Source organism: Cygnus atratus, chromosome 23 (genome assembly GCF_013377495.2).
Source record: "Cygnus atratus isolate AKBS03 ecotype Queensland, Australia chromosome 23, CAtr_DNAZoo_HiC_assembly, whole genome shotgun sequence".
Taxonomy (NCBI): domain Eukaryota; kingdom Metazoa; phylum Chordata; class Aves; order Anseriformes; family Anatidae; genus Cygnus; species Cygnus atratus.
Genome location: NC_066384.1, coordinates 4,878,079 through 4,900,476, shown reverse-complemented (window position 1 = coordinate 4,900,476; position 22,398 = coordinate 4,878,079). Strand labels below are relative to the sequence as shown.

At 60.0% G+C, this 22,398-nt stretch overlaps 1 protein-coding gene across 1 annotated transcript in view; it reads right to left on the bottom strand.

The window, feature by feature from the left end:
* PTPRU (protein tyrosine phosphatase receptor type U) overlaps nt 1-14,311 on the bottom strand; it is a 52,780-nt gene extending 38,469 nt beyond the window's left edge. The window contains exons 1-2 of the mRNA XM_035565068.1: nt 14,239-14,311; nt 1,266-1,394 (exon numbers count right to left, since the gene is read on the bottom strand). Coding sequence (XP_035420961.1) covers nt 1,266-1,394; nt 14,239-14,311 — 202 coding nt within the window. The remainder of the gene's footprint in view (nt 1-1,265; nt 1,395-14,238) is intronic.
* Nucleotides 14,312-22,398: the final 8,087 nt, after the last annotated feature.

Genomic DNA, 22,398 nt, shown 5'->3' with positions numbered 1-22,398 from the left:
TCCGCTTCCCATCTCGCTGCCCCCAGGTGAGCCCCATCAGAGCACAAATTAGGTTAATTCGGTTTAAAGCAATTATTTGGACAACCGTCGGGGAGGAGCTGCCAGCAGCCCTACAGCCCCGGTGGGTGGCTGAGGCTGGTTTGCGGTGCCTGGGACGTGCTGGCCCCATGGCACATCCCCAGCCCTCCGAGCCGGTGGAGGCTGCTGCCTTCAGGGATGCACCCCACAGATGCTGGGAGAAATCCTGGATCAAAAAGGTGTTGGGAAGAGGAGAAGATAAACGAAGAGAGGATTAGCAGAGGGGAGAAGCAAGCCGAGCCCAAGGCAGAAGAGCGGCTGGAGGCAGGCTGATGGAGCGGTGATGAGATTTCTAAGAAGTAGTGAATGACAAGTCATTTTTACTCTCCAGCTACAAACCGGATTTTCCCTCTTTCTGCCCAGCCTCAGAGTGGGATCTGGCCTCTGGGTGCCTCTCAGGGCCATTGGGCATGGGGACAGCTCCGTGGGGACACACCGGGATGCAGCGTGGGGCTGGGATGAGCAAAGCCCCTGAGCAAAACACCCACTCCAACAGCCCAGGCATCGGAGCAAGGTGCTGGACCCACAAAATAACAACGAGTGGCTCCAAAGCAATGAGATTTTAAAAAAGAGAAGAAATTCAATTTGCATTTTTATCCTCCAGCTCACAGCCAAAAGCCTCTCCCCACACTGCAAGAGCCAGAAGCACACTTCTCTCTTTGCCACGACTCCCGGAGATGGGACCTTCTCACCAGCACCAAGGAACGAGCAGATGGATGCCCCAGCAGGGAGAGCTGCTGAAGGTGCCTGCAAAGAAGGATTTTGGGGCTCCCGTGCTGGCAAGGCAGGGCAGGGGCTGCAGATGCAGCACTCCACAACAGATGGGGAATTTGGCACCACGAGCTTGGGCGCATGTCGCAGGAGATGCTGCAGAGACCCAGGCAAGCTGCTGCCATCCCAGCGCCACAGCGGGGAGAGCCCAGGGCTGCGGGGACACCTCCCTGCAGCGGCAGCAGGGCCCCGTGCCCCATGTCCCCAAGCTGTGACACCCCTGGGGCCATGCAGCATCCTTTTGTGCCATGCCAAGGACCGACACAGCTCATCACACCTCGCCATCAGGCACAGCAGCACCCCGACCCCAAAACCGAGGATAAATCACAACCCAAGTGCCCCAAGGGGTGCTTCCCATCCCAGGCTCCGGGGCAGGGGATGGGTTTGGGGCAGACGCCCACGGGGCCAGGACTCACCGTGGGGCAGGTCAGCCGTCAGGTGCGGCATCATGTAGCTGCGGACCAGCTCCCACCCGAAGTCATCATCCTCGCCCTGGCTGTACTCGCACTGGGTCAGGTCGTCGTCCTCCTCGAAGGTGCAGCCCGCTGCGGACAGACAGACGCGTCAGTACCCCCGCAAACCAGCTGCTCCCTCCCCGAAATCCCAGCCGGGATGGATGCTGCTGCATCTCACAAAAAGGGGGGGGGGGAGGGTGGCGGTCATCTCTCCCCCCGCTCTCACTCCTGCCAACGCAGGAGCAGAGCTGCCCCGTGCAGCCGCAAACGCTGCCAGGGGTCGGGCGAGGACAGGACCCGTCGGCTGCCTCTGCCCTCCCCTCCCATTGGGTTCCCCCCGCAGTGAAACGAGCTGCCAGGTCTCAGCTCGGGGGGCAGAGGGGTTACATCCCTCTCGGCTGAGCTGCAGTGTGGGAGCCAGGACACAGCTCATGGCTCTGCCTCCCAGGGCCGGGTACTACAACGGGGGTTTCCCTGCTCCACCGCAGCCATTGCGCCAGAACTTGCAACTGCAAAAATCCCTCTCTGACCCTTAGACTGTGAGCTCTGCACTGCCTGACACGCCAGCATCGGGTCCCAGCCAAGACCCCCAGCAGCAATCCCACCCCACAAGCGCATTGCCGAGCCCCCAGCTGCGGCTGGCACCCCCGTGCCCCTTTATTTGTGAGCTGGGGGCTGCTGCTTTTTTCCCTTGCAAAGAGCAAACCTGAAAGATGAGCATCCCCGGGCTGTGGGGCTCCGCATCCTTCCCCTCCGTGTGCCAGCCCCTGGGCTCTGGGGACCTGCTCCAGGCCGGCTCATTAACACTGCCCCATTGTTCTGCTAAAATCACTGATTACAAGCACTGGGGCTCCAGCGATAATTAACACGAGCCCCTAGGCTGGCGAGGGCAGGCACATTAGGAAAGCCCTGAGCAAGCAGAAAGAACAAAGACAAACATCCCCTGATGGGCCAGCAGGAAAGCAAAGCCTGGGCCGGGGTGTGTTTTTTGGGGTTTTGTTCTCTTTTTTTGTATTTTATCCCCAAACTACATCGGTTAATCCTCCCCACCGCTGGGGGATTTGTGCTGGTGCAGGTTGTGCTCCCTGCCCTAGCAAGCAGGGGACACACAGACAAATGTCTCTTGTGCAAAGCCACCCGTGGTGGGGACACCAGTGGGACCGTGACAGGGGCGGTGTCACCCCCCTGGGGGCAATGGGATGAAACCAGACCGGGATCTTCCCCTACAAGGCTACAGCAGGGACCTAGGGATGCCTTTTTGCTGCAAACAGCCCCAAAACAGCCACATTGCCAAGTCAAACCACTGCAAAAAAATCCTGTAAGACTTAAAAAAAAAAAAATTATGTCTCTCGACACTTTCATATATGAGAACAGATTTGAGGCTTTTTCTTTTTCTCCTTTTACACTCAGTTTTTTAAAGCACCAACTACAGCATCGAGCTTTTTTTCTCCCCAGAACCACGCGAACGGGAAACTTCTTTCACAAAGCCTAAAAGCACATCCTCTCCTATTCATAGGACCGAAGGAGCGGAGCCCTGACAGTTTTCTCAAATCCCTCTCTAAATGGGCCGTTTGTGCTGCTCAGCTCCCAACGCCGACCCTGCCGCTGCCGCGCCTGCCGTGCCCACGCGCGGATGCGGCCCCGGCTGGTTCCCATCACCAGCCCCGCCAGAGCTTAAAAAGCCTGAAGCTTGGCTTCCTAATGGGAGGGAAAAAAAAAAAAAAAGCAGAAATCTGTCAAAATTTTCCATGAAGGAAAGGAAAAAAAAAAGGCAAAATAAGTGTTGGAAATTTCTAAGCGCCAAGTGATGTAAAAAAAAAAAATAAAAAAGCCCATGTGTTTCCTTCCAAAGTCTGTTGAGATGGGATATTGTAGGAGGGAGAAATTCGTTCATGGGGTTGCTTTATCCTGCCCGAGGAAGCAGAAGGAAAGCAGCAGGACCCCGCAAGGCATTTGGGGCTGCAGAGCCCCATGTACCAGGCACAAAGGATTCCCCGAGGCTCCCAGGGACCATTTCCACCGTTGGGGCAGAGGCAGCCTCCTCCTGCGCTTGCACCACGCAGACCCCCGGGCTCTGCCCAGCCCCTTCTCCCTCCCCAAAAGGAGCACCCAGCCCCAACACCCCAGTGTCCCGAGCATCCTCCAGCAGCTGTGACAAGTCCAGCAGGGCACGGACAGAGCTGGCTGCTCCCACGCTGAGCTGCTCCCCAAAAATTAAGGGTTTATCAACACGCTTAAAACCAAAATAGGCCTTCCCCACTACCTAAAATCCCCTTTTGCACACACAGGGATGGTTTTACCCAACCCTGCTGGCAGCGGGATGTGGCTGGCAGGAGTCACTCCAGGTCCAGATGCTCCCTAAAAATCCCCAGGTGGAAGCACAGAGCCCCGCACCCCAGCCCCTGCCTTGGTTCGACGCCAGGGTAAAAGCAGCTCCGTGCAGGGCTAAATGCAGCGAGCGCCACGGGAGGAGCGGTTCCAACAGCAAGAGCGGATAAAAATACCACCGAGGGCGTGACTGCCTGGTCCCGACGGCTCGATGCAGCCCAGACGATGCTCGAGCATCCCAAATTAGCCTAACCCCCCCAAGCCACAAGGGAAGGAGCAGAGGACTGCAGGGACACGACAGATCCGTGCAGAGGAGGGAGGGAAAGGACGAAGAAGCGCGCGCGCAGTTGACAGCGTCTCATTAAATCCCCGTGTGGACGCCTGCCCACCAGCCTGCCCGGCGCTCTTTCATCCGCCGAGGCTGTGCCACTCTCGTTTCAGAGTTAATTACACACTTAAACCTTCGCTGTTTAACCTCCCGCGCCGCGGGACGCGCTCCGCGGGCTTCCCCTCGCTTTTATGGAGCGGCCTCGAAAAGGCGCTCGTGCCAATGGGGCCGCCCAACGCCCTCCGGGGCTCGGCTGCTGGAGGCAGGGAAGCTTCAAAAGGGAGGCCGCAGCCGAACTGCTCCCCAGAGCCATGGGAATCAGGCACCTCTGCAGCAACCCCAGGCCATCGGCCAAGACCCCTCTCAGGTGCCAGATGCTCTTGTTTCCATGGCCACCCATATGCAAAGCCCCCCCCGTAGCCCCAACGAGGGTGCTGCAGGCCCAGGAACCTGCCATCCCCATGGAGTGCTTGTGATGGGGTGCCCCGCTCCGATCGCACAATCCTGGGATGGCTGAGGTTGGCAGGGACCTCTGGAGATCATCTGGGACCTCTGGAGATCATAAGGCCAACCCCCCTGCTGAGCAGGATCACCTGGAGCGCACTGCCCAGGATGGCATCCAGATGGGTTTTGGATATCTCCAGAGAAGGAGACTCCACAACCTCTCTGGGCAGCCTGTCCCACTGCTCCATCACCTCACGGCACAGATGCGTCCCTTCACATTGAGCCGGCACCTCCTGTGCTTCAGTTTGTGCCCGTTGCCTCTCGTCCTGTCCCTGGGCACAACTTGCCCTTGTTGAACTTCCTGAGGTTCCTCTCGGCCCGACCCTGCAGCCTGTCGAGGTCCCTCTGAATGCAGCACGGCTTTCGGGGCTACCAGCCACTCCTCCCAGTTTTGTGTCATCAGCAGACTTACCGAGGGTGCACCCCGTTCCTTCGTCCAGGTCGTTGATGAAGAAGTTGAACAACACGGGCCCAGCCCTGACCCCTGGGGGACGATGCCCCTCCAGCCCCAGCAGGACCGAGAGCGATGGGGCCGCACACCGGGACAGGAACAGCAGGCAGCGATGCCCAGCCCCAGGGACACACAGGGACATGGGACGCCAGCCCTTCCCCTGCCACTATTTCCAGGCGATTCCCTCGGCACAATCCCTGGGCAGGGGGACACAGCCTGTGCTCCTGCCCGAACAGCCAAGCGCAGGCGCTGCCAAGCACCCGGCGGAGTTGTGCACTGCGGCACCGCTCCTCCAAAAACCTGCCGTGCCACAGCATTCCAGCACCTCCATCCCATACCGCCACGGCTCCACAGCCCCTCAAAGCCCCAAATCCCGCTGATTTGAGGCCCCACAGCTTAAATGCCCCTTTAGTCCAGGCAGAAGGGAGCTAAGTACCCAACCAGCTGCATTTTGCACACTCAAAGGGCCTGGGACACAAGCACAACAGCCACGTGCAAATCACCTCCTGCGTTGCACACACCAGAGATTACAACAAGCCCACTCCCTGCCTCTCCTCCTCTCCCCACTCCGGCGAAATAGAAACGTTTAAAAAAAAAATTACTGATTTCCTGGACCCGATAAAAGCTGATTAGAAGAATATGGAAAGCAGCTCCATTAAAATTCTTGCCAGTAGTTTGTTTTGCTTCTCCAAATCATTTTAAATATTGCATTTAATAGAAAAATAATTTGCTCAGCTGTAAGAAACATCAATTTGCAACTTGAAGCCTTGTATATTAGCCAAAGAAGCTAATGTGTAAACATTAGCAGCTCCAATAACGCATGGGGTTTAGCCAATGCAATTCCAGGGAGAGAACAGCCAGATATTAAGACAGAGGATTTGCATAATAAGTCACTTATTCCTGATAACCTCGGTGTTTGGAAAGCGCAGGACTAAGAGAACAATATCCGTCTACCAGCAACTACAGAAGTCATAAATCCGTTTTTGGGCCTGTTGAAGACTCCCTTTATGGGTTTCACCTGCAAAGCCCCCACTCTTGAGCCCCGCAGAGCCGCGGGTGGGGATGGGGAGACCCGGACCCCTTGCGGACAACCGGGAGCCTTCGGGGAGCAAATGCAACGCAGAAAAACGCAACGCTGGGAGAACACAACAAGAAAAGGGGCTGGCTGCAGGCCACCAAGCTGCAACGCGAGTGCTTTCATAATTAACCATCGCTAAATTAACAAAGTCAGGGCTGCCTCTTCTACAGCATCGGAAGAAAAACAAACTCAGGCTTTTGGAAACCTCCGTCCTGCAGTTATCAGTTGCTCACAGCACAATTACAGCCCTTGGGCTGACGTGCAGGCAGCTCTCATCCACCTGGCCTTTTGGGGGAAAAAAATGGCAAAAAAAAAATGGTGCTCAAGCCTCTTTCCTGCCCATTATTATCATCAGGGGCCCGTGGTTGTGCTGAAGGCTCCACAAGGGCAAAATGCTGATTTTCGGGAAGCAACAAGCACATGGGAAGCCCTGAGCACACGGAGACGCTCCCCAGCACAAGTTGGGGCAGCAAAATAAGGAGCTCCGGGACAGGCACAGGGGCAGCAGCAGCATGTCAGCCTTGCAGGGCTCCATCAGCAGCCCAAGCTGCAGAAAACATGCAGGCAAAATAAAGGAAAAAAAAAAGGTTTTCTGGAATAAATCCCCCTCTAGAGGGAGGGATGCGACTCTCACCCTCTGGGTACCACCTTGCTGCAGCAAGGAGCAGCACGCCAGAGGGCAAAGCCTCCAGTGATGGAGCACATGGTGGTGCCAGGGGGGCTCAGCCCCACTATTTATGGCCTCACAACACCCAGAGCGGGGCCACCCGTGGTTTGGAAGAGCTGTGCACCTGCAGCATGATGGGGGCTGCAAGAGGACAACCCTCGTGAGATGGCTTTGAGGAGCTCAGTTCCCTGCAGCAGTCCCAAAACATCCCTGTGCTGCAACGCCAAAAGGGAAAAAAGCATCCTGCCCCTGTATGTGAAGCGGGCAGGAGGAGGAGGAGAGGGGAGGAAGGTCAGGGCAGATCAGCAGCACATCCCGTTGCAAAATCCAGGTCGGCATCACCCTCCCTATCTGGGGTGAGCCGTGAAAAACAAGGAGGGGAGAGCAATGCACAGGCTTAAAGGTGTCAACAGGGCTGATGTGAGCAAGCCCCCTGCCTGCTTGCTCCCCCTGCAGAATCCCCCATGGCAGGGAAAACTGGGAAAAGGTGCACAATGCAGCTGAGCCAAAAAAAAAAAAAAAAAACAGCGGGGGGGGGGGGGTTCAGCAGGACCCCATCCACTTGCAGAGCGCTCTTGGGGTCTCCATGCCCCCTCTGTGCTGCCAGGGGTGGACAGCAAGCCCCCAGCCCCACACCCCTGTGCCCCTTCTTGCATCAGGTAACAGCTCCAGGTCCCCGTGCAGGTGTCGGCTCCAGAGCAGCCGTCGCTGGGGGCCAGCACATTGTAAATCCAGAGCCGCGAGAGCCCTCCGCTGCCTTCCCTCAACAGCTTATTTATTGCTTTTAATACCTCCCCTCCATCGCTCGCAGCGCTGTCTGCAAAGCCAGGTTTGCTCTGCAAATGGCCTGTGTCATTTGTCAAAAAATTGAATTCCCCTTTCCTCCAGAATACAAACAAGCTCTTGGGAGGGCTCTGCCGGCCTCGGAGCTCCCCCACTTTGTTTCCAAGCCCTCTGAAAACACAGCAGTGAGGTGCCCGGGTGCTGAGCTGAGGTCTGGCCAACTCACTGCACTGAACCACGAGGTTCAGTGAACCCAGCGCCTTGAAAGCAAAACGCTGAGCTTTCAAAACCCCGAGATCTGCTGCAAACAGGACAAACACACGAGCCCAGCGCCGGGTGCTGGGTTTGCTCTGTGTCCTGGCCATTGCACAGCTTCGTTCCTCCCTTTTCTCCTCCGTCTGTTGCATCGCTCCAGCTTCTCCCACGCAGGGACCTGCTCATCGGGGCTGGGTTTTTGGCGTGTCCTGGGGATGCACCACCCAGCAGGCAGGATACAGCTCCACACACCCCTCCAGGCAAGTAGCAGCAAACAGGCAAGAGCCCGCGTAAGTTACCAAGTAAGTGATTAGAAAGAAATACTTTCTCCCCGTGCAGAGATGCGCTGCTTTAGTTCAATGCTGTTAATGCGAAAGTAAAGCAGGTCAGTTGTTGGCCGTGGAAAAAAAAAAAAGAAAAAAATTGATGGGACTTTATCACTCAGCGAGGAGTGAGACAGCGACCGTGAGGCTGAAAATACAGCAAAAAAAAAAAAAAAAAAAATGAACAGCACAGGGAGAGTCCTTAGGAAAAGGCAGGGCTGGGCAGGAGCCCTGCAGCCCCCCCACGTGCAGCAGCACCACCGGTGCAAAGTCAATAGGAGCCCTCCCTGCTCCGCTAACACCATCAGGCAAATTGCAGCTGATGATTATGTGAGAAGCATTTATTCAGCTAATTACAAGGGGCATTAATGAGTCTAACAGGTCCCTGCAGCACCGCCGATGGCCACAGCCCCGCAGTGCCACCCGATGCCATCCTGCCCGGCTCAGAGCAGGGCTTTGCTCTCTGCATGACTTGTGATCAGCCCGGGACCGGGCACACGTTTCAGTTTGCTGTTGAATCCCTGCTGTCACAGCTCAGGCTTCTCATTCCCCCACAAAGCAAAGTCTCCAAAGGTTCCCATCGACCCCAAAGGCTCTGCCAGCCCTGCGTAAGGGCACACGAGACACGTGGGACACCCTCGGACATCCAACCAGGGGCACCAGCACCACGCAGGGAGGTTGCAGCTGAGCACATGGCCAGAGGCAGCTGCGCCCCGCAGAGCATCCCCTATAGCTGCAGCAGCTCCGTGGGCACCTCCAGGTCCATCCAAGCAAGGAAACGCCGTTTGTCCATGGTCCGTCCATCCATCCAGCCTGCCTCCATCTCCCCGAGCAAGCAGTTGTGATGCTCCACCGCCTTCGTCCCAGGAAAGCTGGCTCCCCCCGACGACATGAAGACCCCGGGCAGTGCCCCAAAGACAAAACCCCTCACCGGGGAGCAGCCCTTTTGTTCCTGCGGTGCCATGGTCCCCATGGTGCCATCATAGATGAAGTGCACTGAACTGGAGCGACGCTTGCTCCCCGGCTGGGCTAATTGGGCTAATTGTGCGGGGTTGTTCTTGCACAGGGATGCACGCACAGCTCGGACACCCCGGGGCTGCCAGGGCTCCTCTCTGCTGCCCCGGTCAAGGCCACCAGCACCGAGCACGACCGCGGGGACAGCGGCCTCGTTACAGCACATCAGGTCACCGCAGCCCCCTCGTGCTGTCTGGGGAGCCGCAGCCCTCGTTAACTTAACGAAGCCAAGCAAGAGCTGATCCACGGCGTGGGGGGGGGGGGGGGGGGGGGTGCTCCCAGAGCAAGAGGCTCCCTGCAGTGGAATTTTGCACCGCTGCAACCACCCTGCTGCAGGTGATTCCCCAACATTTTTAGAGCCAGACCACAAAAAAAATTAAAATAAACTCAGTGTTTCTCCGGCCGCAATACATTCGCGCCCCTCCAGCTGCAGCACTGCACCTCTGTACCCCACCCCCCCACCCCCACCAGGACAGGGTCCCTCCAGCACCGAGGGGTGCACGCAGTGTCCCCAGACGTGGGGACCCGGCTGATGCAGCAGCAGCTCCGTGTCCCCGCTCCCTCTGGTGGCGGTGGCACCGCACAGCACAGCCCCCGCCACCGAGCCGCAGCAGAGCCATCGGCACCCCCAGATTTGGGGTCGGGCACACGGGGATGGCCCCAGGAGGGTGCAGCCCCACGGGCTCCGCTTTGGGGAGGAGGAACTGGGGCGCAGCAAAGCCGGAGCCCCCCCCAAACCCGTATATGCGTCCCCAGGACATCGCTCCCAGCCCAGGACCTCGGGTGAAGCCGGGGAGCTGCCGGGGACACGGGGCAGCCAACAACCGCTCTGCCAGCACCTCGCAGCCCACGGCACGCAGGTGAGGGCAGCGCTGGTGACTGCAAGACCCCAACCAGCCTGTGTGCCCCCAGCACCAACTTGGGGAGGGGACAGGGCTGTCCCTGAGCTCGGGAGCAGCGCTGGACTTTGGATCCACGCGGAGGGTGTAGCAGAAGCCGCTCCCAGCGCCAGGAAAGGAAAGAGCTCGACAAACACCCAGCGCAGCTCAGGCAGCAAGAGGGAAGTCCCTGCGGTGCCTGCCAGCTCCTACCACCCCTCCTCCTCCTCCTCTTCCTCTCCAGGGCTGCCCTGTGGGGGTGAAAGAAAGGACGAGCAGGTCCCCGTGTCCTCAGGATGTCCCACAGCCGTGCCAGGTCCAGGCACCCACCCGGATGCGTCCCCACGCTAAAAATCAACAGCGGCCTCTGCCAGGCAGCGGGGTTTGAAGAGGCCATCTGCGGCGGAAAGAGAGCGCTCCGTCTCCAGGACGCATTTATTTTAAGGCTGCCAACAAGGAGGCAATCAGCCCGGGGGGGGGGGGGCGGAAAACACGCTGGGAATCCTCCTCGCCCAGGTCTCCCCGGGCCGCAGCTTCAGCCTGGAGGGAAAAACCTCGGTTTCCCCAGGCTCTGCAGCCTGGAAGGGCACGGCGAGCCTTCGGGATGGGCAAGGGCCACGGCACGAGTCCCCCTCCAAATCCACGCGGGGTGGAAGCGTGCCCTGCACGAGGCTGCTGCTCCCCCTGCTCCCGGGGGACGGGGCACGGTGGGGACCCCACAGACACGGTCGGGACCCCACGGCCATGAAAGCGGTGCCCAAAGCCAGCTGCAAAGCACCCGCCCCGGCTGCCATCGGGGAGAGGAGGAGGTGGTTTGGGAATCTGACATTTAATCACGCAGTAACGAAAGGTTCCCAGACATGTCTAATAAGACAATTATAGTGCATGTTAATAATAGATTATTAAAAAGCTTATTTATGGAGGTTTAAGCAGGCAGATGGCAGGGCTGTGTTGATAAGGCTCTCCCAAGCCCTGCCACCTCCCAGCTCTGAGCATGCGGAAGGGATTTACCTGCCCCTGCCTCCAGCCCCGCACACTTAACCCCTGCACGGCTGCTGGCAGGGAAGCAGCAAACGCCTGGGGGGGTCATGGACAGGAGGGGATTTTTGGGGGGCGTCCCCTGGCAGGAAGAGGGTGAGCAGAGCGCTGGGGGGCTCAGGGCTCCATGCACCGTGCCAAGAAGTGATTGTGAGCAAAAAAAAAAAAAGCTTCCTTCCAGTGCAATCAGGGGTACACCGTCCCCAGCAGCTGGCAGTGGGGAGGCAGGGGTTGGAGCCACCGGCGAGCGGCCGCCGTTGTCTTCCAGGGCCAGATCCCACTGGCTTCATGCAGGGAAAACTCCCCAGGAAGCTGGGATTTGGACGGTTCGTCTTAGTTTGGATAAGAAAGGAAAAAAATGCTCGGCGCGGGCCAAGAGGTGACTCACCAGGATCCCAGGGCAGGTCCAAGCACCCGCCCGCGGCCGGGGAAAACACGACCCAGGGAGAGCAGCACCAGCTCCGGAGTGGGGAGAAAAAGGCAGAAGAAAAGCAAACGCAACTACAAGCCTTTGGGGGAGAAAAGCAGCGCTGCAGCCCTCCACCATGGGCATGGGACCACAGCTCCGGCTCCATCCATGGGCTCTGACACCACGGAGCATCCCCAAATTCTGCTTCACCCCCACAGACAGCGAAGCCCACCGCACTCCGGCTCCTGGGAAGAGGGGACCACACTAGAGAGCCAAAAATAAGGGAGCACGGGAGCAGAAAAGCTCAACCCAGGGCACACTCGGGGACATCGATGTGAGCAGGATTTTTCAGAGCACCCCAGGAGGGTCACAGTGTGCCCACACCATCCAGGTGCTGCAGGATCCGGCACCCCACAGCTAGCCCTCACCCCAGTGCCTGACAGCAGCACAGAGCACAGCTTAAAAAGCCCCAAAATGCAGCAAAAACAGCAAGCAAAGATTCTTCCCAACACAGCAGAACAGGCAAGGAGGAAAAAAACATCCCATGCCCAGCACCAGCGAGGGGGCCGCTGGTGACACGAGTCCCCAAATCTGCGCCAGCCCCTGGGGTCCTGACCCCTGCATGGGGACACTGAGCTGCAGCATCCCCCATTGTCCCCAGCATCCCCCATTGTCCCCACAGCCTCCTCTGACAAAGCCGCGGCCGTTAATGGCCGGGGTGACGCTGCCAGATTTGTTCCGCTCCCCGACCCCAATCCCTCACCCAGGGGAACGCGGCCGCTCGCGCTCACCCGGCCCCGACAGCGCGGCCACGGGGTCAGGGGAGAGGCCAAGTTCACCCGTGCCGACCCCTCCACTGCTCACCCCAAAACCATCATCCTGGTGCCACCAGAGGAGCCCCAAACCTCAGATTTGGGCTCCACCTGAAACCTTCTCCTAAGGGGAAAGCTACAAACCCTAATATTTTATTTGCGTAATTGCTGCCGCACGCCCCAGGTGCTGCTGGAAAGCACCCCAAGCTGGTGCTGGAGGGCACAGGCAGCCCAAACCGGGGCACCCCTCGAGAGCAGCCCCCACCGGAGCACCCAAGGGTGCCAAAGGGACCCTCCCCTATAAAAAACCCCACTGTGACGTGCAAAATGCAGACAGCGCCGACAGCTCAGCCACTGGGCAATTTTAACAAATCTTTAACAAATCACTGAAGTTCAAGCACTCCCGGAGCAGGGAGCATCCCAGGGGGACAGGGCACCGGGCACCCGTCCTGGCTCGCGATGCCAGGTCACTGAGTCCCAGACACCGGGATTTACTCTGGGATTTACGGAAAACCACCGGCTGCAGCGAGGGCGAGAGACCCCAGCGGGCTGGAGGCAGGTCAGGCGCTGCCTGTACCGGGGGAAGCGCTGAGCAGAGGCACTCGGGGCTGCGCAGCTCCGGCTCACAGCAGCCCACGGCTCGGGCTGGAGCCCGTCCTCGGTAAATGTCAGCTCGTGGGCAGGACACCGAGACCCACGGGAGGGAAGAGGTTCGCCTGGGAGCACGCAAACCCCATCCCGAGCCCCTTCCCCATCCAAACCCAGCCCCATCCCGCTCCCCAGGCGGGCGGGCGGTCCCCTGCAGCCCCCCTTTGGGGAAACCACCACGATCCCCCAAAACTGCCCAGCGCAAATCCCACTCCACACGCCGTGATGCTCCAGACACGGACCCCGCTACCACCACCCCTCGCAGGCTGCTGCAGACCAGATATGACAACACCGGGATGCTACGAGGGGAAAGAAAAACCCACACGGGGCTGGGGAGCAGCACAGCCCCGGGCCCCCCAGCACCAGGGGTGGGGGCAGAATCCCCTTCCTCCAGCAGTGGACCCTGCAAAGCCCCGTGCCTCAGTTTCCCCATCGCACCCACCACACAGGGGAGCCCGATGGAGCTCCCCGCAGCTGCCCGGCACTATTTACAATTTTTGGAGCGGGGCCACCACCAAACCCCTCCATGCGCCAGCACCGGGGCTGCGTGCAGGTGAGCCGCTGCGCCCCGAAGTGAAAGGAAAACAGGAAAGATCGAGGCAAAACCCGGCCCCGAAGCAGGGAGCGGCTCCCAGCAGCCGGCAGCTGCAGCACCGGGGTCCCTTCTGCCCCGTGCCTCAGTTTCCCCCGTGCCCGCACCCAGCACGGCCCCAAACCCACAGACCCCATGGGCACCCCAATTTTGGGGGGGGGGGGGGGGGGGAAGCAGTGGGGCTGCTGCACCCCAGGGCTGAGCTCCTGGCCCGGCAGAGCAGCTGGGGGCCAGGCAGGGGAGCCCGGCGGAGGGAAAATGTCGAAATAAAAAACAAATCAATAATTAATAATAATAATAACACATCCTTTGGGGAAGCTCTAATTATAACCCCGCAGCACAGCGCCGGGCTGCGAGCGGAGCGCGCTGCCAGCCGCCACCTGTTCCCGCAGCGCTCCCGGAGCCGTGCTGGGGACCGGAGGGGACAAAGGGGGGGGGGGGGGGGCACCGGACCCCTTCACCCCCCCCCCCCCAAGACCCCCCCCAAACCCCGGGGACCCCCTCCCCGAAGCGGCACCGAGCCCCGCTGCCAGGCTGAGCAACCCGGCGGAGCCCCGACGGGGACGGGAGCGGCGGCTGCGGGGGCACCGGGACGGGACCGGAGGGGGGGGGGGGCAGAGCCGTGCACCGGGACCGGAGCCCCCCCCCCCCAAATTCCCCCCCCCTAGCGGAACGCGGGGCTCCAGCGGAGCGCGCACAAAGCAGCGGCTGGAGCAGCCGGGAGCGAGCGAAAGCAACCGGGAGCGCCCTGGGGCGAGCGAAAACAACCGGGGGCGACCGAAAGCGACCCCCCCCCCCGGTCCCCCGTCCCCCCAAACCCCCTCACCGGAGGGCGTCTCGGTGTCCAGGGCGCAGACCCGCAGGGCGAGGGCGAGCAGCAGCGCCCGGGCGCTGCGCATGGTGCGAGCTTTGGGGAAGGGGGGGGGGGGGGTAAAGGGGAGGTTGGAGGAGGAGGGGGGGGGGGGTCCGGGGGGAGGGGGGGGGGGCGGGGGTGGGGGGCGGCCACCGCCGCCTGCGGGCCCCGCGGTTGCTGCGGGCGGCGCAGCGGGGCCCCGGCGCCCGCCCCGCGCCTCAAATAGCGGCGGCCCCGCGCCGCTCTGACGTCACTCGCGGGCCCCCCCCACTTCGCCACCGCCCCCCCCCCCCCTCCCCGAAAGCCTTCCCCCCCCCCCCCCCCTCAGCTCCGCCGTTCCGCCTCCGGGACCTGCGGGCAAGGGGGGGGGGGGGCGCCCCCTGGCGGCAGGAGGGGGGGGCGCGGCCCCGCCCCCGCGGGGAGGGGAAAGGAAGGGGGGAAGGGGGGGGGTCGAAGGGAGGTGAAAGGGGGGGGGGCACGGTTGTGGTTTGCGGGGTCCCGAGTTGCAGGGGGGTGCGAGGCTGGGGGGGGGGGGCAAGGTTGCAAGGGGGGGTTCACAGTTGCTGGGGGCGCAAGGTTGCAAGAGGGGCTGGGGGGTGCAGGGTTGCAGTTTGGGGGGTCTCCAGTTGCAGGGGGTACAAGGCTGGGGGGGTGCAAGGTTTCAAGGGGGGGTCCCCAGTTGCTGGGGGTGCAAGGTTGCAAGAGGGGGGGGGAAGGCTCAGGGGGCACGGTTGCAGTTTGGGGGGTCCCCAGGTGCAGGGGGTGCAAGGTCGCGGGGGGGGGGGGGTTGCAAGGCTGGGGCTGCACGGTTGCAGCACATGGACAATTGCAGGGGGGTCCCCAGTTGCATGGAGGGGTTGCAAGGCTGGGGGGGCACGGTCGCAGTCTGGGGGGTCCCCAGCTGCAGGGGGTGTCACCCGTTGCAAGGGGGGGTCCCCAGCTGCAGTGCGTGCAAGGTTGCAAGGCGGTTGCAAGGCTGGGGGCTGCGCAGTTGCAGTTGGGGGTGTCCCCAGCTGCAGTGGGGTGCAGCGGTGCAAGGTTGCAAGGGGGGTGCAAGGTTGCAAGGGGGGGGTTCAAAGCTGGGGGGTGCATGGTTGCAGGATAGAGACACTTTCGGGGGGGTCCCAGTTGCATGGAGGCGTTGCAAGGCTGGGAGTGCACAGTTGCATTTTGGAGGGGGGGGGGCTCAGTTGGGGGGGAGCAAGGTTGCGGGGGGGTGGAAGGCTCAGGGGCACGGTTGCAATTTGGGGGGTCCCCAGGTGCAGGGGGGCACAGGGCTGGGGGGGTGCAAGGTTGCAAGGGGGAGACCCCAGCCGTGGGGGGGGTACAAGGTTGCAAGAGGGCATTGCGAGGCTGGGGGGCATGGTTGCAGACTGGGGGGTCCCCAGTTTCACGGAGGGGTTGCAAGGCTGGGGGGGCACGGTTGCGGTTTGGGGGGGGTCCCTGTTTGCAGGGGGGTGCATGGCTGCAGGGGGGGCCCAGCTGCACAGAGGATCCCTGTTTTTTTTTGGGGGGGGGGGACAGCTGCAGGGGGCCACCACCAGCCTGGAGCGACCCTGGGGCACCCCTACCTCTAGAGGGGCCCCAGCTTTGGGGTGGGAGGGGTCCCCAGCTGCAGGGACGGTGCCAGGAGGAGGCTGGGGGCCGTGGCTGCCCCCCCTCCATGGGCCACGTCCTCGGGGAGCGTGGACGTTGCCTGCAGCGGGACAGTGACACGGAAACCGCGGCACTGCTGCACGGGGTGGCGGTGGCACCCATGGGTGACACTCAGCAAAGCCACCGCCCCTCCTGGACGAGCGGGGGGGGGCAGGTGGCACGAGGCACAGCCGTGGCTTGCGGCGAGGGAAGGGAAAAAAAAAAAAAAAAACAACTAAAAACAAAACCAAAGGGGCACAAAAAGAGGAAAATGTGCACGGGGCGGCGGGCGCAGGCGCGGGACGCGGCGCTGGGTGCCCGTGGGGACACGCGGTGCTGCCAGGGGATGAAAGGGCCCTTGTTCGCCCGCCGCCTCCGGCCCCGGCTCTGCAGGAAAATGTTTTTCCTCCGGCTGGAGGGGGGGGGTGAGTTTTGCAATCCACCCCCAGCCCGGCTGCCCTGCTGCTGCTGCACCCCGAGCTTGTTTGTTTTATCCCGGGAGGGTGAAACCCACCCAGGTACGGACACCGGCACCCTCCCAGCGCAGCCCCCCCGGGATGCTGCAGCAAAATCGGGGCTAAAAATCTAAAAATCCCCCCCAGTTCTGCACTGCCGAGGTCTGGAGCAGGCGGGGGGGGGGGGGGGGGGGCGGATCTGCCCAGCCTCGGGTTCACCCCGGTGCAAGATGCGTGCGTGGAGCAGGATTCATCCACCTGCACCACCCGCAGCTTGCACCACGCTGGGGCTGGGGTTGTTCAGGGGCCTTCATCCCTGCTGGGAGGAGGAGGAGGAGGCGCTGGGCGGTGGCGGGATTCGGGCCAGCTTGCTTTCCAGGGAGCAGCACGTGGGCTGGGAGCGGGGCCCTGCTGTGGCACCGCACGCAATGGGTGCAAAAAGGGCTCAGCTGGCAGCCCTGGGGGCAATGCCCAGCCCTGGGGACGCTGCCCAGTCCCCGGGGACACTGCGCAGCCCTGGGGATACGGCACCGCAGGGCTGTGCAACAAGTTCCCTCCATCCCCAGTTGCTCCCAGTTGCTCCCAGCCCGGTGAGCACGGTGCAAGGGGCCAGGCCAGTTCCCCGGCACCGGGACGAGCACGTTCTCCTGGCCCTGGTGGCGCTTTGCAGGGCCGCACCGAAGCCGCCGTAGGGCACAGGGCCCAGCCACATCCTGCCCCGTGTGTCCCCCCAGCCAGGGGAGGACATTTTGGGGTGGGAGCATGGGGCGAGGAGAGCCCAGGGACACCTCAGCTCCCCCTCTGCAAACAAAGCAGCCTCCAAAAGGCACCAAGCACGGAGCAAAGTGAGCAAATCCCCTCCCAGCGCTAAAATCCTGCTAAAACCCTGCCTGGCGGACACGAGTCCTGTGTGTCTGTGCGGGGGAGAAGCTGGGGACGCTGCAAGTGTGTGGGGGGGGGGGATTTGGGATTTGTTTCCAGCAGCCGAGCATCTCAGCATGGGGGGGATTTGGATGGGGTCCAGCAGAAGCAGGATGCTGCCAGGATTTGGGGGCGAGCGACCTGAACACGGAGCGTTTAAGCCACACGGCCCATTTTTAAACCCAAAAGTTGTATTTCAAAACCAAAACGAAAAGGGGGAACCAGAGCAGCTGTCCCAAAAGCTCCTTTTGCAGCCGGCGTGGCGCAACTTCATCCAGGCTCCCCAGCATTTTGCAATCTGCACCCACGGGTGACTCTGTGGGTCACGGGGAGGGGGGAATTGCAGTGCCCCCGTTGCTGGTGCTGGGGAGCCCCCCGCCCCTGGAGCTGCCGCGGGGACGCAGCCCGAATTTGGCACGAGCGGAGCCGGGGGTGCCACAAAGGCACCTTGTTCGGGGGCTGCCCCCCTGCCGCGGGGGGGCTCAGCGGCCGGCAGCTGCAAGGGGAGTCGTGGGGGTGTATAGGGGGGTGCATAGGGGGTTTTATGGGGGTATATGGGAGTTTTATGGGGGTTAATGAGGTGGGGGCATGTGTGGAGGGGCTGGGTGTGCAGGGAGGGGATGCACGGAGGGGATGCGATGTGAGGATGGATGGATGGATGGATGGATGGATGGATGGACGGACGGATGGAGGGGATGCATGCATGCATTTTATTTCCAGCAGGTCTGGGGACAAGCAGGAGTTGCCCATTAGGGCAGCCCCACAGCTGCCATCGTGGCAGGGTCAGGCCCTGCTGAGGAGGGTTTCCCCTCCAGCACATCCAGGTGAAACCCCATCAGTGTAACAGGGCCGAAAGTGGGGAGAACACAGCAGAACCCTGAGCCCGATCCCTCCCCACCACCTCCTGGCAGCAGGAGCCAGGGGGGCGATCTCAGCGAGCACTCAGCACCCCGCAGGATCAGCCCCTGGGACCGCAGCCCCCTGCCCGTCCGTCCCTGCCCCGTCTCCTGCTGCCATCAGCCCCCGAGCGCCTGCAGGAGCAATCGAGCTAAAATGAAGTAATCACTCTTCAAGTACAGTCATTTGCAGGAAAAATACAGGCCTCTCTGTGATTGCAAATGGTCTCAGCCGAAACCCTCTCTCCCATTCGGAGGATAAATGTTTTCAGCTCCAGGGTGTTCGGTGACAGCAGCCTGAAACGCAGCGGGCACGGGCACGTCCGCGCTCTTGGGTTCCCCCAGGCTGGGGGTAAAACACTGGGGTTTGGGGCTTTGGGGCCTGTTGGGAGTCAGCAGCGCTTTGGGGAGGGTTTTTTGCTCTTGCTTATAAAAGGGCAGAGCGATGGAGCGGGGCTGCCCCGAGCCCTCCCCAGCACCCATGGGACGGGGCCACAGCACCCAGGTGGGCTGCGGGAGCATGACCGCAGCCCTTGCGCCAAAACCTTTCATTTTTAGCTTATATTCGGAGCACCTCTTTTTGCTGCCTGCGGAATAATTTCCCACTTTTCCCACGAGGACACAAGAGCTGTGAGGATGAGGCCACCTTCCATCAGCGCTCTGCACTGCTACGGGGGGATTTAAGCCACTTCACACCCCAAACTTTTACCCTCTGCTTTTTTCTCCCCTCCATTCCCTTCATGCCACCCTCCCTCCTCCCCACACACCTCCCTCTTTCTTTTTCTATATCTACGCCTATTACACCACCATCCAGTTCTTTATCTCTAATAAGTCTCCGCTATTTTCTCAAATCACCTGCCTTTCCTAATGCCAAAAAATCCTTTTCTTTCTTAACAGACAAAACAGCTTATCTCATCCCGCCCGTCCAGCGGTCAGGCGCCCGGCGCGGTGCGGTGGCCGGATGTAATAGGGCTATTAGATGAGTTATCACCGCCTGAAAGGATGAAATAACTTCTGTGGCTTCGTCCAAATAAACCCGCAGAGCCGCCCATATTCCTGTTCGAGGCAACAAGTGAACAAGAGTTCCCGGAGGAAATAGCTGGAAGATGCTGCGCGGCGTTACACGGTGTTACACCAAGCTACGCGGTGTTATTTCTGACCCGACTCCCTGCCCTCCTGCTGCTTTGTGCTCCCAGGGCCCTGGGGTTTCTCGGTGGGGAACTGGGAAGAGGAAGGATCCGTCCCCAGCCCCAGAGCTGAATCCTGCCCCGGTGCAGTTTTGGAGCCGATGGCACCAACCCGGTGCGTGGCTGAGGTTGAGAACCAGGTGCATGCAGCAAACCGCTGCTTTTTCCACCCCAGCTCCTGAGTGCAAGGAGAAAAGTTGCTCTCCACCTCCGAAGATTTCCCAAACCACCCCTGCATTTCCCATGCACAGCTGCATGCAGACACCCCAAAGTACCAGCAGAGCCCATGCTCCATCCCAGCTCCCCAGCCAGCACGGATGCCGGTAGCCCCAGCCAGCTGAGATTGTCCCCGTGCTGCACCCACAAATTCCCCCAGCGGCATTTTCAAGGGTTTCATGGAGCAAAAAGCCGGGTGCTCATTTCGGAGCCAGTGCCTCAGGACTACAGGGAACAGCCCCCAGCAGCAGCTCTGCTTTCACATGCAAAACCCCAACACTGCTGCTAGGGCCACGCTTATTTTGGCTCTCTTCCTGGACTTGTGGCAAGCCCCCCAGGGTGGCTGGGGTGAAGCCATGCACTTCTCTGCTGTCCTCAGCCCAGCACCTGCCAACACAGAAAACGTTAAAAAATCCCATTACCAAGGGCACAACAGGCAGCACCGGGCCCTTCCCACCGCCCAAAGCCCAGAGCTGCCCAGGAGCATCCCTTCGTTCTGCATCGGGAGCTCCCAGGGTCTTTGCAAACCATTTAACTCAGAAATATCCCAGAGCATCGCGCGCTGATGCTGGCCAGCACTTAACCCAGGTCCACAGAGCAGCTGCAATCCCAGCTGCAAGGGTTTGCTCATCCCTAAATTCAGCAACAAAATGACTTCAGTACAAAAGAATAAAGGCGTTAAAACCCAGCAGATCTGCACCAAAACTCAGCGCTTTTCCCATTTTTTTGCTTTTTTTTTTTTTTTTTTAAAGGAGGAGTGGAGCATAAATAAGCCGGGGCGCTTCGGGTCCCTGATCGCATCCCACACCACAAGAGCCGTTTGTTTTCAGCCCTGGGTTTGGATATCACTCAGGTTCCTCATCATCACCTCTGGTGCTGCCCGAGCACGGCGAGGGGCGTGAGGCTGCCTCTCCTGCCTGCCCCGAACCCGGAGGAGAGGAGGGAGCATCGCCGCGTCCGGCCTTTCTGATTTATCCTTATGCCGGGGGAGATACTGCTTCTACAGCTTGTTTTAGTCTGTTTTATTCATTTTTATGTATGCGGGGAGTGTCGGCTCTCCTCCCTTGTGTTTGTCCTCCTCGCAGCTCCGCTTTGGTGCTTTTCCAAACGGCGTCAGAGAAAGGATGCGCTCTGCAGTTTGCAACAAAAAGAGCTCGTCAGGCATCTGAGCTGAACAGGAGCGAACTACAACAGGCGGCAAAACCCAGGGAACAATCGATTCTTGTCCCACGTAGCATGGCTCGTGCTCACACTTTAATGAGGGGCTGGAAAAGTGTCAGGTCTGCCATCGATAGGAGCCTGCATGGTCAGGGGGCGGAATGGAGACGTGTCGGGACCTGGAGCAAGGGAGGGAGGAAAAAAGTTTGAAGGAAAAGTTAAAGGCAGTTAAAAAGAGCATAAAAGGTGCTTATTTGATTCCTCTCTTCACCTGAGCTTCCTTCCAAGCTATTTTGAGAGCTCTCCCCTGCCCAGAGGGGTCGCTGCTCTGATGGAATCGGTCTCGATGCCAAAAATGGTACCAAAAGGGGCTGGCTCCTGCCCTCCAATCTTCTGGCTTGCCCCACCATAAAGGATTTGTCCTGAGATCTCCTCGATCATGCATTGTTATGAGTATGGACAATCGCGTGTGTGCGTGGGGATGCCTGTGCATGCCGTGTGTGCATCGGCTTCCAGGGACCCGTCGCACCGTCTCGGTGAGACCCCGGCCATCCCTGCCTCAGTTTCCCCACCTGCCAAGGGCCAGGCACTGCCCTCCCTCGGGAGACACCGCGGTGACTTTCTGAGGTCCCGCCGCAGAGTTATCAGGCACGGCTGGATCCTTTGTCAGCTCCTCTCCTTATTTATGGCTCGGGACGGAGCCTCCTTTTTCGTCTCATTGGCAGAGGATCAGAACTCATCCATTCTCAGTTAGCCGCCGAGCGGTGTGTTTCTTCTTTTTATTTTTTCATTATCTGGCAATGAAACATTTCAAAGGAAATACAGTTTTGGAGGCTGTTCTGGAGGCACAAGAATCAGCCATTGGTGTGCTTAAAAAAATTAATCCTGGGCATCCGCGGGCTGGCGGCCGCATCTCCCTCGCTGCCGCGCAGAGCCGGGAGCGTGGGACACGAGGGTGGCTTTAGGCAAAGGATTCAACAGAGGCTATGGGATTGTCCAGCGCCATCAGAGGTGTTAAATGAGGGATTTGGGGCTAAGCCAAGGATTATGGAAAGTGGTTCTTTAAGCACAATGTATTTTGCATTTTAAGATCCAGGCATGTTTAATAAAAAGGCAATCAGCCAATCCACCGGCCTCGACTCCTTGTAAGAGCATCGCTTCCTCTGCACGGAGCAGGGGCTTGTTTTGCGGATGATTTCCCAGGTCCGATCTCGTTGTGCAAGCCCAAACCCCTGCAAGGGTCCTGGTGTCTCCAAGGTCCAGCATGGCTCAGTTGCACCCACCCTCCGCAGGAAGGCCACCGAGACACAACACCGAGCCTGTCCCCAAACAAAAACCCTCCAAAACCCAGCCCTCATCCTCTGCTTTCCCAGTTATTCAGGTCCACCTTCAATCCCTCCACCAAAAAGGCAACAGATTGTTATTCTCCTTAGTTAAAATTGTGTCGATTTTGTAAGCAGTTAATTAATAATCCCACATGGAGGTGATGAAGAGCAATGACAGCTGGGGGTATCTCAGCACTCATGAGCTCCAAGGCTTGGGGCAAAGCCACTCCGCTCCCCCTTGGTGACCAGGGGATCCCTCCAGCCCTCCCAGCCTCAAAGCTTCCTCCCACCCTAAAACCTCAGAAAGACTTTTGGTTTTAGGTGCAAAATCATAGCAATC